The 16,427-nt window shown below is 57.8% G+C and overlaps 1 protein-coding gene across 2 annotated transcripts in view; it reads right to left on the bottom strand.

The window, feature by feature from the left end:
- LOC129041178 (ras GTPase-activating protein 4) overlaps nt 1-16,094 on the bottom strand; it is a 35,016-nt gene extending 18,922 nt beyond the window's left edge. Inside the window, exons 1-6 of one of the 2 annotated variants that reach the window (XM_054496519.2) lie at nt 15,930-16,094; nt 10,241-10,297; nt 8,486-8,599; nt 7,906-7,967; nt 5,089-5,218; nt 1,531-1,612 (exon numbers count right to left, since the gene is read on the bottom strand). In XM_054496519.2, the coding sequence (XP_054352494.1) occupies nt 1,531-1,612; nt 5,089-5,218; nt 7,906-7,967; nt 8,486-8,599; nt 10,241-10,297; nt 15,930-15,994 (510 nt within the window). In that variant the 5' untranslated portion in view covers nt 15,995-16,094. The remainder of the gene's footprint in view (nt 1-1,530; nt 1,613-5,088; nt 5,219-7,905; nt 7,968-8,485; nt 8,600-10,240; nt 10,298-15,929) is intronic. The other variant, XM_054496521.1, reaches the window with a different exon arrangement.
- Nucleotides 16,095-16,427: the final 333 nt, after the last annotated feature.

Consider the following 16,427-nt stretch of genomic DNA (forward strand, 5'->3'; position numbering starts at 1 on the left):
AAAAGATACTTGCACACATATGTTTTTGTTTTGTTTGTTTTGTTTTGTTTTTGAGACAGAGTCTTGCTCTGTTGCCCAGGCTGGAGTGCAGTGGCACGATCTCTGCTCACTGCAACCTCCACCTTCCGGGTTCAAGTGATTCTCCTGCCTCAGCCTCCCAAGTAGCTGGGATTTCAGGGGCCTGCCACTACGCTCGGCTAATTTTTGTATTTTTAGTAGAGACGGGGTTTCACCATGTTGGCCAGGCTGGTCTCAAACTCCTGGCCTCAAGCAATCTGCCAGCCTTGGCCTCCCACAGTGCTGGGATTACAGGTGTGAGCCACTGTGCCTGGCCAAGATACTTGCACACGCATGTTTATAGCAGCACAATTCGCAATTGCAAAAATGTGAAACCAGCCCAAATGTCCATCAATCAACAAGTGGATAAAGAAACTGTGGTATATATATACGATGGAATACTACTCAGCCATAAAAAAGGAATGAATTAATGGCATCCACAGCAACCTGGATTGGATTGGAGACTATTATTCTAAGTGTAGTAACTCAGGAATGGAAAACCAAACATCGTATGCTCTCACTCATATGTGGGAGCTAAGCTATGAGGACGCAAAGGCATAAGAATGACACAGTGGACTTTGGGGACTCGGGGGGGAAGGGTGGGAAGGGGATGAGGGATAAAAGACTACAAACTGGGTGCAGTGTATACTGCTCGGCTGATGGGTGAACCAAAATCTCATAAATCACCACTAAAGAACTTATGTAACCAAACACCACCTGTTCCCCAATAACCTATGGAAATAAAATATTAAAAAACAAAGCAAAACAAACAAAAAACACAGGGCTGGGAGTGGTGGCTCATGCCTGTAATCCCAGCACTTTGGGAAGCCAAGGCGGGAGGATCACTGGAGGCCAGGAGTTCGAGACCAGCCTGGCCAACATGGTGAAACCCCATCTCTACTAAAAATACAATAAATTAGCCTGGTGTGGTGGCGTGTGCCTGTAATCCCAGCTACTCGGGTGGCTGAGGCAGGAGAATCTCTTGAACTGGGAAGGCAGAGCCTGCAATGAGCTGAGATCCAGCCACTGCACTCCAGCCTGGGTGACAGGGCGGGACTTGGCCTCAAAAAAAAAAACACCACAAAACACAAAGCACAAAACAAAAACAGTAGCAACTATACTGAGAAAGCAGACCTTGGTGTCTTCGTGCCCAGGACTGGGCCCCCGACCCTGGACGTTTCCTGGGGGTGGGGAAGGCAGCATGGGTGTTCCCAGATAAACCCCACTCCGGCTATCTCAATCCCCTCCTTACCCCCAAGCATGGCCAGGAGTAAGCGGAGTTGGCCCAGAGTTCCTGGGACCTATTATGTCCCCTCAGAGAGGTCACCCTTTTCCCTCGGCCTCCTCTGTAAGACTGTGGCCCCCAATCTGTCCCCCCAGGGAATGGTGAGCAGGTGGTGAGGTGAGCAATGGGGGCGTGGCTGGCAGGTCCCCCGAGCCTCCTGCCCCTTCCCTGCCCTCTGGCCTCCTCACCGAGGTCTCCTGTGTCCGGCCCTTGTAGCGCACTCGGACGAAGGGGTCAGATGCGCCATTGCGGTCCTTTGGGGCCAGATCCCTGGTGGGGGTGGAGGAAGATTGGATCATCGACTTGTCCCTGAGCCCCCCCTCCCCCACTTGTCACCACCATTATGTAACCACAGCGGGCCAAAAGGCCTGGGCACATTCCGTCCCTGGCAAGCTGACTGTGGACAGTGCGCCTCTGCCCTTTCTGGGCCCTGCTCCCATAGCCATCTCCCCAGGGTCACCCATGTGGCCAAGAACCCCCCAAGGTGGAGGCCATGGGTCCTTCCCACCAGGCAGCTGCAGGCCAGTGGCTGCACCTTGCTCTGGGGGTGGCAGAGGGGCGGTGTGAGTGCTGCCAGAGAACCGCTGGGGCAATGTTCCCGGCCCTCCGTTCCCGGGGCTGCCCTGAGCCTTGGTTTCCTCAACAGGAAAATGGAAAAGTGAATCGCTACTGGGCTCAGGTTTAGGGAGAGAGTGTGCTTCTGGAAGGTCTGCCCCAGTAATGTCGCTCTACTTGGTGGAGGGGTGAGGTGCAGCCCTGATGGGCGGCCCTGCCCTTTCTCCATAGATGGGTCTTTACATAGCCCTAGTCTAGTCATGGTACCCCCAGCTTTTTTTTTTTTTTGAGACGGAGTCTCGCTCTGTCACCCAGGCTGGAGTGCAATGGTGCAATCTTGGCTCACTGCAACCTCTGCCTCCCGGGTTCAAGTAATTCTCCTGCCTCAGCCTCCTGAGTAGCTGGGATTACAGGTGCCTGCCACCACGCCCAGCTAATTTTTGTATTTTTAGTAGAGACGGGGTTTCACCAGGTTGGCCAGGCTGCCCTCGAACTCCTGACCTCAGGTGATCCACCCGCCTTGGCCTCCCAAAGTGATGGGATTACAGGCGTGAGCCACCGCGCCCGGCCCTTTTATTCTTTTCTTTTTTTTTTCTAAACAAGGTCTTGTTCTGTTGCTCAGGCTGGAGTACAGTGATGCAATCATAGCTCACTGCAGCCTCCACCTCCTGGGCTCAAGCAATCCTCCCACGTCAGCCTCCCAAGTAGCTGGCACTATAGGTGTGCTCCACCACAGCTGGCTAATTTTTAAATTTTTTTGTAGAGACAGCGTCTTGCTGTTGCCCAGGCTGGTCTCGAAATCCTGGCCTCAAGAGATCCTCCTGCCTCTGCTTCCCAAAGCACTGGGATTACCGGAGTGAGCCACCGCACCCTGCCAGTATCCCCTACTTAGAACTCTTTGTGGAAGAACACCAAAGCCCACTCATCTTCGATATTTTAAGCCTCTCATACCTGCCTTTCTTCCCCTCAAGACTGTCTAATAAAACCCCAACATTGAGGCTGGGTGCAGTGGCTCATTCCTGTAATCCCAGCACTTTGGGAAGGAGGCTGAGGCAGGAGAATTGCTTGAACCTGGGGAGGCAGAGGTTGCAGTGAGCCAAGAAAACACCACTGCACCCAGCCTGGGCGACAGAGCCAGAATGCCTCAAAAACAAAACAAAACAAAACAAAACAAAAAAAAAAAACAACAAAAAAAACCAGCCCGGGCGCAGTGGCTCACGCCTGTAATCCCAGTACTTTGGGAGGTCGAGGCAGGCAGATCGCCTGAGGTCAGGAGTTTGAGACCAGCCTAGCCAACATGGTGAAGTCCGGTCTCTACTAAAAATACAAAAAATAAGCCAGGCGTGGTGGTGCACACCTGTAATCCCAGCTACTAGGGAGGCTGAGGCAGGAGAATTGCTTGAACCCATGAGGCAGAGGTTGCAGTGAGCTGAGATCAGGCCACTGCACTCCAGCCTGGATGATGGAGCGAGATTGTCTCAAAAACAAAAAACAAAAAAACCCCAAGGTTTTATTGAAATATTGAGAATCTCCCCAGAAAAAATAAGGAGGAAATGTTCTTTCTTCCTCTGCAGCAAATGGACCTTCTTAGGCTGACTTGGAATTGCAGCAGGAGTCTCATTGCCGAGGACAACGGGGGACAAATCCCCTCACTCTGAGAGAGGCCTGGACATTCCTCTCCCCTGCTAGGACTCACTAGGAGAAGGCCAACCACTGTGGCCCCAGAGGATGGGAGAGAGGAGATTCCTGGAGAGAGGGGAGGGCCAGGGAGATATGCTTCAGTGCCTCCCATCTCCGTGGGTGACGATGGGTGCCTGGGAGAAGTGGCCCCGAGGTCCCAGAGCCCGGCCACGTGTGTGAGCGGGTGCACACGTGTGCATGCCTGTCCCCCAGACAGCCTGGTGCCCGGCAAGGATAAGGATGGAGGAAGCAGGTGAGTTGGGGTGGGGCGGGGGGGAATGAATGGCGGAGGCCAGAGAGTGAGCGAGTGTGGGGGCGTGGCTGAGGCTCAGCCCAAGCCCAGACATTTTCCATCCATTTCTATTTTCCCAGCACAGAAAATAACTCCGGGGAAGCCAGAGTGAGCAACATGGGCATCATCCGACCCACACCCCTCCTCTGCCCAAGGGAAGTCTTCCTCTTAGACAGGCTGACCCCTCAAGGGTGGGGGGAACACTGGCTCCATAGGGCTGCCTGGCTGGGGGCCACCCTCCTGCCCCACAGGCAGGGAGTGACTTGGGGAGGTGGGTTTGGAGCCGGAAGGGAAGGCGCTTCTCACGGACAGAGTGTGACTCAGGCCCAGACGGGAGTGCAGCCTGCAGCTAAAAATACCCTGAGGGTTGGGGCTGTGGCCCTGTCACAGGTGACTCAGGCCCATGGAACCATCCAAACCACTGTCCCTCCTTGGGGGAACCCTCAATTTGCCCATCGGGAGATTTTCAGCAACATTTTCACCCCCCAACCCCACAAAGACCCACTTACCCACACACACACTCCCACCAGGCCAAGTTCACACTGGGGTGAAATAAACATAGGGAAGCCGGCCTTAGCACTGGGGGACTGAGGCTGTGTGATCAGAGTTTGGGGTCCCCTCACCCCTACCCCCTACTCGGCGTCTCTGTGACAGCTCCAGTCCCTCCACGAGAACATTAGACTGTCCCTTAAGGGACACGTCCCCTTGAGTGGAAATCACCCAAGAAGCATCTTCAAGTCCAGAAAACCTTCCCAGACCCTGTCTTTTTCTTTTTCTTTCTTTCTTTTTTTTTTGAGATGAAGTCTCGCTTCTCACCCAGGCTGGAGTGCAGTGACGCCATCTCGGCTCACTGCAACCTCTGCCTCCCGGGTTCAAGACTCCTGCCTCAGCCTCCCGAGCAGCTGGGATTACAGGCACCCGCCACCACGCCCGGCTAATTGTTGTATTTTCAGTAGAGACGGGGTCTCACCATGTTGGTCAGGCTGGTCTTGAACTCCTGGCCTCAGGTGATCCACCTGCCTCGGCCTCCCAAAGTGCTAGGATTACAGGTGTGAGACACCGTGCCTGGCGAGACCCTCTCTTGAGAGCAGGCTTTGATGGGAGGTGGCCAGCTCTGGGACCATGAGGTAGAGGTGGGGCGAGGTGGGGCTCAGCTTCCTCATTGGGTTTCTCTAGTTGCAGGGGACCCACTGCCCGCCCCCAGGCCCCTGAGTCTCACCTGGCCTCTAACACAGAGCAGCGTAGCCGGCAGGCCCGGGCCCCTGGCCGCACTTCCAGCCGCAGGTGGATCTCGCCCTGCACCTCCTCATCGGGGTCGACCTCCGTCAGGTGGGCCCACCCGCTGAAACCTGTGGGGTCAGCTCAGCCAGGAACCCAGCCCTGAACCACCACACCCTCCACCCTTAGCCCCACCAGGCACCTTGAGGCACCTCCATAATCTCCTGGGAATCCCCTAGGCACCCATGAAGCAGGGGCTGGTATCCCCAATGACAGATGGGGAAACTGAGGCTCAGCAGGTGAAGAAACAGCCGTTGGAAGAGCTGGGATTAGAATCTAAGTCAGTGACCTGGGGCCTGTGCCCTCACTACTGTGTCATTTCTTTGTTGTTGTTTTTAGAGACAGGGTCTCACTCTGTGTGTGGTGTGGTGGCACATGCCTGTAATAACAGCTCCTCAGGAGGCTGAGGCAGGAGAATTGCTCGAACTCAGATCGTGCCATTGCACTCCAGCCTGGGTGACAGAGCAAGACCCCATCTCAAAAAAAAAAAAAGATGGAGTCTTGCTATGTTGCTCAGGCTGGTCTCAAACTCCTGACCTCAAGCAATCCTCCCACCTCAGCCTCCCAAGGTGCTGGGATTATAAGCGTGGGCTGCTGTACCCAGCCAGATTCCCCATCTTAAAATGGGAAGAGAGTGGCCCTCCCCTAGGGCTGCTGGGAGGAGGGTCTGAGGTCTGGATGGGGAAGCTACAAGATTGCACCATTGCACTCCAGCCTGGGTGACAGAGCAAGACCCCATCTCAAAAAAAAAAAAAAAAAAAAAAAAAAGATGGAGTCTTGCTATGTTGCTCAGGCTGGTCTCAAACTCCTGACCTCAAGCAATCCTCCCACCTCAGCCTCCCAAGGTGCTGGGATTATAAGCGTGGACTGCTGTACCCAGCCAGATTCCCCATCTTAAAACAGGAAGACAGTGGCCCTCCCCTAGGGCTGCTGGGAGGAGGTCTGAGGTCTGGATGGGGAAGCTACAAGGCACCCAGAGGAAGCCTCACTGGGGCTACTAGACCCCAGAGATGCCGGCTAAGGCTGCAGGTGGGAAAGGCCTTTGGCCTGGCAGGGGCCAAGAGGCCCCATGAGTCAGCAGAACCTGCCTCCGCCCTGCCCCCATCCCTGGCCCAGTCACAGGCAGGAGCAGGTGTGTGTGGGGGGAAGCCAGTAAGCGGGACATAAAGGCTCTGATGGCAGAGCCCATAGCATCCAAGAACTGGTTTGAACCCTCAGAGAAGCCCAGAGAAGGCAAGAGCTGCCCAAGGTCACACACAGTGAGGCTGGCACGGGGCTGAACCCTCAAAATCATGTCTGAGCAGAGCATGGTGGCTCACACCTGTAATCCTAGCACCTTGGGGAGGCCAAGGCGGGAGGATCCATCAAAGCCAGGAGTTCAAGACCAGCCTGGGCAACAGAGTGAGACCCCCATCTCCATTTTTTTTTTTTTTTCGAGACAGAGTCTTGCTCTGTCGCCTAGGCTGGAGTGCAATGGCGCAATCTTGGCTCACTGCATCCTCTGCCTCCCAGGTTCAAGAGATTTTCCTGTCTCAGCCTCCCTAGTAGCTGGGATTACAGGTGAGTGCCTCCATGCCCAGGTAATTTTTATATTTTTAGTAGAGACAGGGTTTCACCATGTTGACGAGGCTGGTCTTGAACTCCTAATCTCAAGTGAATTGCCACTGGGATTACAGGTGTGAGCCACCATGCCCGGCCTCCATCTCTGTTTTTCTTTTGGAGATGGAGTCTTGCTCTGTCATCCAGGTTGGAGCAATGGCGTGATCTTGACTCACAGCAACCTCCGCCTCCTGGATTCAAGCGATTCTCCTGCCTCAGCCTCCTGAGTAGCTGCGATTACAGGCGCCCACCACCACGTCCAGCTAATTTTTTGTATTTTTAGTAGAGACAGGGTTTTGCCATGTTGGCCAGGCTGGTCTTGAACTCCTGACCTCAGGTGATCCACCTGCCTCAGATTCCCAAAGTGCTGGGATTACAGGTGTGACCACTGCACCCGGCCTCTATTTTTTTTTACCTATACAAAAATTGTCGCTGGGCGCGGTGCCTCATGCCTATAATCCCAGCACTTTGGGAGGCCGAGGCAGGCGGATCACCTGAGGTCGGGAGTTCGAGACCAGCCTGACCAACATGGAGAAACCCCGTCTCTACTAAAAATACAAAAAAAGCAGGGCGTAGTGGCACATGCCTGTAATCCTAGCTACTAGGGAGGCTGAGGCAGGAGAATCGCTTGAACCTGGGAGGCAGAGGTTGCGGTGGGCAGAGATCGCACCATTGCACTCCAGCCTGGGCAACAAGAGTGAAACTCCATCTCAAAACAATGTCTGCATCCCAGAAATAATTGAAAGGGATCTCCAGCCTGGACTGGCTCTAGGCCAACCCTTCAAACTTAGGACACAGTGGTACTACGGCCCAGGTGGAGGCGACCCCATGGGTTACAGAAGGAGCTGGCCCGATTCGGAGAAGGGGTCCCTACGCTTCAGCAATGGAGTGTAAGGAGGCCCCTTCTTCTGCCAGCAGAGGCCTCAGATTCCACCCGTAGCAGCCCCTCTTCACCCTAGGGAAGAGGCAGTAACAACCAGGCTTGGGGACATGCAGCAGAACAGAGGCCAGGAGTATAGAACGTGGCCCCGGCTTCTGGGGAGAGTAGAAATGGCTTTCTCTGAGCAGGAGACCAGATGGAGCCTAGAGGGGGGGTCTCTGAGTGGGAGGGAGGCCAGGGACTGGGCAGACCAGTGCGGGAGGGAAAGGGAGAACTTACCCTTAGGGTGAGAGGCTAGGGTGTCCCTTGTAAGGCAGACCTTTCCGATAACGTCGTCCCGGCTAGAGGAGGGAGATGGAGCCAGAGCTGGGCAGGGCTTCAGTACCTGCCCTCTGGGGCCTCCCACCAAGTTCAGGGCCCCCCGGAGGGAGCAGGGTGGTGGACACCACCGTTATTTCCAGAGTAACCCAACAGAGCTGGACCTGTGGCCCTTCTGTAGGCTGTGGGTTCTGGACCCTCTAGGGGGATGTGATTGGTTTCTCGCATGCCAGCACATGCCAAGCTCATGCTCTCTGGGTGCCTATCTCACAGCTCACACCTGCACGCACACATGTAGTCCATGCACACTTGTGCCCGCATGCCTGCACACACACGTGTGTGATGTGGCGCATGCACCATGGAGCCACGCATGTGCACACCCACACGCTCAAGCCTTTCGCCCTCCCAGGCCCCCAGGCTCTGCCTCCCTCCAGGCTGCAAAGAGGATGCCAAAAAGGACCCAGGAGTTCTGGTGGTGAAATGGGCCAGGGAGCAATCAGATGGCCAGGTCTGGGTCCCAGCTGGAGATGGGGGCACTCACCTGAGGGCATCCTCATCCATGACGTAGAAAGCCACAGCGTGGAAGGTGGGCGGCAGGTGCACTTGGTACTCCTCACCCCAGAAGGGGCACAGGGTCTTCCACACCGTGGCTGTCCTGCAGGAGAGAACCCTCAGCACGTGCCCAGGCCACTCCCAGGCCCTGGGCTGGGACCTTCCTTGTATCTCCCCCTACCCCTATAACAACTGGCTCTGCCACTGATGTGTTTTCCCTGTGCCAGACCCTACTGTTCACCACCAGTCACTACCCCCTGACCTTCCTCTCTGCCCTGGATGGGGCACAGGGCTGCCTTTCTCTGGCTGTTATTTATTTTATTTTTTTGAGACGGAGTCTCGCTCTGTCGCCCAGGCTAGAGTGCAGTGGCGTCATCTCGGCTCACTGCAACCTCTGCCTCCCAGGTTCAAGCAATTCTCCCTGCCTCAGCTTCCTGAGTAGCTGGGATTACAGACGCCTGCCACCACACCCAGCTAATTTTGTCATTTTAGTAGAGACAGGGTTTCACCCTGTTGGCCAGGCTGCTCTCGAACTCCTGACCTCAGGTGATCTGCCCGCCTCGGCCTTCCAAAGTGCTGGGATGACAGGCGTGAGCCACCGTGCCCAGCCTCTCCAGCTGTTTTACATTTGGGGAAACTGAGATCACAGTTGGCAGGCATTGGCCTCAGGTCACAGGGTAGCTGCCTCGGCGACTGCTGAGCCTGGCCTCCCATCCTCACCCAGCTCTGATCAACCACCTGTGGATCAGAGCCTTCAACTCATGGGACTCAGCGGGCTAGCGGGTGGGGAGACGCTGAAGCCCCCAAGGACCCAGATGAAAGTTCACGGGACCACCTCATGCCAACCACTTCTCAGACAGGTCATCTGTTTCCCTTCTGTATCAAGAGCATCAGAGACATCACACCCCTCTCCCTCTTGCTGTCTGTGGTTTGCAGACCCTCGAGAAAGGCTGGGAGCCTACTAGCAGGTGGGGAAGGACTGGGAGTTTGGTGGCCTTGGCTCCGAGTAGGCCACGGGTATTCAGGCGGGCAGAACAGCAGGGCAGCTCTGGCCATGAACTTGGAAGCAGGAGCCTGGGTGAAGGAAGAGAGAGGACAGCAAAGATCCTGCCCAGAGATCATGGGGACCATGGAGGAAGGGACATCTGGAGGAAGTGACTCTTCAGGATGCAGGCTGGGGTTGCCCACCCTCGAGGGATAATCACTATGGGACTCTCAGGGGACATGACCCAAGTTAGAGCCAGGACCGGGGAGGGGAAGGGAGCTCGGGTTCTGGGGCGGCCAGACTTGGGCTCCAGTGTGGCTCTGCCACTTTTACTAGGCATGTGACCTTGGGCAGGGTAGTTAGTCTCCCTGAGCCTCAGTTTCTTGGTCTGTAAATGGGGTCTAATGATATCGTATCTCGCTAATTGCAAGAACTAAACGGTCTGGAAAAGGGCTGGCTCCACAAATGAGAGTTGTTGTTACAAATCGTCAGCATCTGTCTCTCCCGGAGGTTGTGATGATTGCAAAGATGAACAGAGTCCGGTGGGAGGCCCTTGGCCAGGCCATTTCCCGGAAGGTCTTTCTCACCTCTTAGCTGGGGTGTCAGGGCGAGGTGGGGAATCCCAGGCAGGGGACCAGATGCTTCAAGCCCCCTCCCATCTCCGTACAAAATTCACAACAAAATTCACACCCCTTTGCGGGGAGAGCGCGGGCCGATGAGGGGCTGAGCGCCCCTCGGTCCTGGGGGTGGGGGCGGTACCTGATGATGGGCTCATTGTCCACCTTCACGATGCAATAGGGGTCGCTGCTGCCGGTGCTGCAAGGCAAATAGGCAGGGGCGGGGCTGGAGGACGGAGGCGGGGCGGGGCCTCGCGGCACGCTCCTCCCTCTTCCGGCCCCTCGGGAGGAGTGCGGGGAAGACAGCGGAGGCTGAGTCTCCGCGTCCTGGTTTGGAGACCGCAGGCTCCTCCGGCCAAACACGGGTCCCCGCCCTCAGCCGGGGAGCGGATGGTGAGGGAAGGGCAGGAACCCGCACCAGGGCTCCCCTTTGGCGGGCAGGGGTGGGAGTAGATGGAGGGAGAGTTGTGGGGGAGGGAGAAGGAGGGGGAAGAGACAGGGATGAGTAGAGAGAGAAAGGAGAAGACGGGGGGGGGGGGAAGGAGGAAGGGGAGAGACTGGGAGAGGGACAGAGGGAGGGGCAGAGAGGGAAGGGGACGGACAGGGAGGTGAGAGAGAGGGAAGAGGAGACGGAGGGGGCTGAGAGGGAGGAGGAGAGAGAGGGAAGGGGTTAAGAGGGAAGGGGGTGATAGGGAGGGGGAGAGAGAGGGAGGAGAGTAAGAGGGAGGGAGTTAAGAGGGAGGGGGAGACTGAGTGAGGGGGTGAGAGGGAAGGGGTGAGAGGGAGGGGGAGAGAGGGAGGAGAGTAAGGGGAAGGGGAGTAAGAGGGAGGGGGAGACTGAGGGGATGAGAGAGGGGAGAGAGGGAGGGGGAGAGGAGAGTGAGAGGGAGGAGAGTAAGAGGGAGGGGGAGACTGAGTCGGGGGTGAGAGGGAGGGGGAGAGAAGGAGGAGAGTAAGAGGGAGGGAGTAAAAAGGGAGGGGGTGAGAGGGAGGGGTAGAGAGGGAGGAGAGTAAGAGGGAGGGAGTAAAGAGGGAGGGGGTGAGAGGGAGGGGTAGAGAGGGAGAGGGGAGAGACAGGGAGGGGAGGGAGAGGGACAGAGGGAGGGGGTACTGGAAACCTCCTGTTCCTCCCGCAGGGGATAGAATGTTCCTCCTTTCTATGCCCTCCTACCCCATCCGTGCCTCCCTCCAAAACAGCTCCAAGCAACAGCCCCAGGCAAGCTCCTGGACCCCTACCCTCCACACCAAAGTCGAGCCCCTTACTCTCCCTGGAGCCTTTGCTCCTGCTCTCCCCAACACCGACACTGCTGTCCCTCCTGCCCAGTCGGCCTTCAGCCCTGCCAGAGCCCTCCCTTGCCCCAGGGCGGGACGGGGAGGAAGGCCTCCCTGGACTCACACTGCCTGCCCACTTCATCCAGCCTGGTAGTGATCAGCTGCTTCCCACCTGCTCTGAGCTACCTGGGGGCGGGGAGCATGCCTGTGTCCCCAGGGCCCCCACAGGGCTTGGCACAAGACAGGCGGCCCATGAGTGTTTGCCGAATGAACAGATGAATGAATGAACTGATGAGTGAATGAATGAATAAATGTAACAGCTATCTGGGGAAAGAGGGATGGGCGAAGGCAAACGCACGCTCAGTTCCAAGGGTCTCAGGTGTTGGGGGGCTTCTGGGGCTGGGAGAGGCCTGCAGCCAGGCCTAGGGCTGGTACTGGGTAAAAGTGGGGGAGTGAGGGCTGTCTCTAGAGCTGTTCCTCCACTGAGTGTCCATAAAAAGGAAGTGTGTTTCTATGGTGGAGGGTGGGGAATTCCAAGCTCTGCTTCCCTTCTCAAAAGGGGCTCTTCCGGCAGAGGAAGGCACTTGGGGCCAACAGCTCCAGAAGCTCCTGGACACAGACAGGAAATGTCTGCCAAGACTCAGTTTTCCTACCTATAAAGTGGGAAGTGTAACCCCGGCCCACAAGGGAGCTTCCCTGGGTCCTGAGACGATAGAGAAGGTCTTGGAGGTGCTCAGTAAATGTTAGCACTGCCTGCATCTCTGACTGTAACCTCCCCCTGCCATCATTTGAGAGCCCCCTCCTCCTGGCCAGGTGTGGTGGCTCACACCTGTAATCCCAGCACTTTGGGAGGCCGAGGTGGGCAGATCACGTGAGGCCAGGAGTTCCAGACCAGCCTGGCCAACATGGCGAAACCCCGTCTCTACGAAAAATACAAAAATTAGCCAAATGTGGTGGTGTGCATCTGTAATCCCAGCTACTGGGGAGGCTGAGGCAGGAGAATCCCTTGAACCCTGGAGGAGGAGGTTGCAGTGAGCCAAGATCGCGCCACTGCACTCCAGCCTGGGCAACAGAGCAAGACTCTGTCTCAAAAATAAATAAATAAAATAAAATAAAGAGCCCCCTCCTCCAGGGAGCCCCCTGTGAATACCCCAGCTTGCATCCCATCAACCCAAAGCCAGGGGACTCCAGGTCCTAAGCAATCAGGCCTCTGGACACCCCAGGTGCTGGGCTGGGCTGCAGGATCCAGGAGCCATAGAAGGAGCTCAGAGGAGGCAGGGAGAGGTCAGTACTGGCTGAGGCAACAGGGGACCTCCCTGGGCTGTCCCCCACTACTGGGCTGCTACTGCTTCCAAAGGCCTGGAAGCAGGACCCGAATCCTGGTGGGCAAGGACTGTGAAGAGCTGGGTGGCTGGATCAGAGATGGGGCAAGAGGACGGTATTGAGAGCAGGCCGAGGCCAGATTTAAGAACCTGGGCCCAACCATGGTCCCCAGTGGGCTGCTGGGACCCAAGCCCTGCCCAGTTCCTTCTTCGCTAGTGTTAAGGCCCCTAGGCTGCCCACCTCTCTCATTTCTCCTTTCCCGAGCCAGTTGCCACTGGCCCTGTCTGGCTACTTTCGGGGCCTCTATATTTAGGGCCTTGGCAGTTTCTAGACTGTGGAAGGAGGATCAGGGAAAACCCCGAAATAGCCTTGGGCCAGTCCCCAAGGCCACTTGGTGTGGGAGACAGTGGGTCACTGGTCATCGTGAGACTTGGCTCATGCCTAGGTACGCGGGGATGGGAGACAGTGGGAAGGGGCAGGGCAGGAACAGGCAGGCTCTGAAAGCTAGCAGTGATGGGGAATGCAGCTGTGCTCTATGCACTTTAGAGGAATAAAAACCCATGAGTAGAAGTGGCAGGAAGGCAGCTGGCAGCTGTGTGAGGACAGCTTCCTCCTTGAAACTGTCTCAGTCAAGATGAGCCACTATGAGAGGTGGTGAGCTCCCCGTCCTCAGAAGTATGCAAGCCCTGGCTGGAGGGGATGCTACTCAGAAGATAGGCGGGGCGCTGGTGAGGCACAGTGAAACTCCAGTACTCAGTGAGGGCCTCCCATGATCTCCAAACCCCTGCCCGACTCTGCAGCCAAATGCTTTGCATAGGATTTCCGAGGCTCAGTCTCACTGAGCCCAGCCGCAAGCTTGCAGCCGTGGGCAGGCTAGTATTCTCAGCCTGTCGGCAGCAGACAAAGGCAGTCTGAATCCTGACTTCTCTACCTACCCTCTTGGCAAATGACTTTCACTTCCTGAGCCTCAGTTTCCCAGTGTGCAAACTGAGGATGTCTATCTTATAAAGTTAAGAAGAGGATTAAGTGGGGGAAGTCCTCAACACCTCTTATTCTCCCTACTATGGACCTGGTGCCAGGATGAATGAGTCACGGTCCCTGCCCTCATAGTCAGCTGGGACAGGCACCACTTGATGGAGGAACTGCCACACCAGGGGCTTCCTCCTGCCACCCAGAGTGGTGGGGGGCGAGACCAGGAGCCAGGAACTCTGCCCAAGGGCACCAGGGAATGCCCTGGAGAGGAGAAGTTTGAGAGGGGTCCTGAAGGTTGAATAGGAGTTTACTGGAGGACTGAAGTGGAGTGCTTGAAGGCAGAAGTCCCCACACATGGGCGAAGGCAGAGATGTGAAGGGTAGTAGCCCAAATGTGAGGGACTGTTTATGGGATGGTTTAAGAGGCGGCTGACAGGTCAGAGCTGTGTATGCAAGCCACAGGGGAAGATGGGGGGTTGCAAAGGAGACGTGAGTAGGGCAGGCAGGGGGGCAGGGTGAGGATCGAGATCCCAAGGCACCCCTCCACTGTAGATGGAACCCCTTTGCCCAGAGGCAAAGCACTGGGCAGGGAACCAGGCACTGGGCTCCCAGGTGGGCATACTCCAAGAGCTTCGCTGCCCTGGGCTGGAGAGAGCCTGGAGCCAGGCACTAGGGCCAGCTGCTGTGGGGATGAGGAGGGAGGCGACAGACGGAGGGGCTGCTCCTCCCAGCCGCCACCAGCCAGAAGAGGCCAAGATGACCTAGTTCCTAGCGCCAGTGGTGGCAGGGGGTGGGGGGTGCTTAAAGGCTGGGCCTGGAGGCTGAGACCCTTCTCAGAGCTCCTCTGCCTTCCCAGCCCACAGACCTCACTGCCAGCTCCCACTCCACCTCCCTCCAAGCCTCCAAGCATGGAAACCCACCTAGGGATGCCCACTGCCCTCCCTTCCCCATTGTCATGGTAACTGCTGAGCTGGGTCTCATCAGACCCAGGGGGCCTGGAACTGGCACTGCTCTCGGTGGTGGCGCGCTGAGCATGCTGGGAAGCTCGCAGGGGCCACCATACATATGTGTGAGCAGAGTGCCTGTCCCCCACCCCGCTCCACCCCCTCGCCCATGCTGGCCACTTCTCTGCATCCAGGAGCCCGGGGCGCCTCGAGGAGGAGCCCAAGGGGTGGGGAACTGCAGCTCCGCAGACTTTGGACTCTGTTTCCTCCAGGCTCCCCTTCTCCCCCTCCCACCCTCCTCCTCCAGGCAGCCAGTGCCCCTCGACCTTTGAGCTTTCCCCCTCTTCCTCTAGAGGGATTTCAACCCCTAGTTTAAAGAGGGGAAACTGAGGCTCTAGGAGCAGGGAGCTGCCTAAACCCTGCACATAAGGAAGGTGGTGGCAAGACCAAGATGGGGGGCCAGGGGTCAGGCAGCTCAGCCCTGGGACCTACTGAGAAGAGTGAAACAAGGGGCCCCTGAAACCTCCCCAAATCGAGCCAGGGACCAGGGGAATCCCCAGATGTCAGTGCCTGTTAGAAGCCCTAGACTCGAGACCCTGCTCTGCCTGCCACTTGGAGCCTGCATTTCACGTCTCTGATCCTCAGTTTTCTCATCTGTAAAATGGAACGGTGAGAACTGCCTTTCGGGGTGGTTGCGAGGATTAACGGGATGGCTCAGGTGTAAAGCCCAAGTCACAAGCGACAGTTACTACCCTCCTTCCCTCCCCCACAGTCCTGCACCTGTCCTGGCCTCCTGACCTGTTCTCACTTTTCATGCCAGTCCCTCCTACCCAAGTGCACAGCAGGAAGCCCGGGGACAGCCCCTGGGCCCCAGCATGTGCTTCAGGTGCACACTCAGGGGCATTAAGGGCTCTGGAACTACTGAGGAAGACCCTTCCTTTGCAGGGGGACACCCCACCCCCTCCAACCACACCCCGGGGGCAGATCACCAAGACGTCTCCCCTGGCATGTCACCCGGCTCCAGCTCCTGTCCTATCAAAGCCCCTTCCCCTCGTGAGCCGCGGGTCGCTGACAAATTCTCACCCCCTCCCTAGTTCCCAGCCCCCAGCCCTCGGTGACACTTTCCCCCCCGGTTGTCACCCCGTCTGGTGCTCGCAGCAAATGTCACTGTCCCCATTTTCCCCGCCGATCCCCCACGGCGGCCGCACTCCCGCACCCTCTCCGCTGCTCTACGTGTGGGTGGACCCAGGAAAGGTCAGGCGTCCTGGGGGGCAGTGCCCCTCCCCGGAAAGTTGGGGCTCCCACCCCCGGCCGCGCTCACATGTCCTTGGCGGGCAGGTTCTTCCCCTCCACGATGCGGATGTACAGCGAGCTGCGCTTGGCCATCGCGGGGTCCCGGCTCGGGGGAAGCCAGACACCGGGGTCCGGGGTGGCGGGCGGCGGGCGCTGGACTGGGCGCCGCGGGGGGGCGGGCCCGGGAGGAGGCGGGGGCGGGGCGGCGGGGGCGGGGCTTCGCTGCAACTCCACTCACCCCGCCCCCGCCCCACGTGCGGGGGAGACTGCGCTCGGGCCGGCCAATCCGCGACCGGGGTTCCCCGGGGAGGGGCGGGGCCGGCCGGGGCCGCAGCCCTCATTGGCCGCCTGGGGCGTGAGAGGCGGGGCCTATGCGGAGGCGCTGACGCTCGCCCGGCTGCCGGCGCGGTGGCTCTAGGGGGGCGCCCCTGGAGGCGCGGGTGGGGGATCCGGGCCGCGTGGCCTGGGCCGCGGGTGCGTGTGGGCGGCGGGTGTGGTCCGAGCGCGAGTACCGAGGAGCACCGAG

This window comes from Pongo pygmaeus, chromosome 6 (genome assembly GCF_028885625.2).
Source record: "Pongo pygmaeus isolate AG05252 chromosome 6, NHGRI_mPonPyg2-v2.0_pri, whole genome shotgun sequence".
NCBI lineage: Eukaryota > Metazoa > Chordata > Mammalia > Primates > Hominidae > Pongo > Pongo pygmaeus.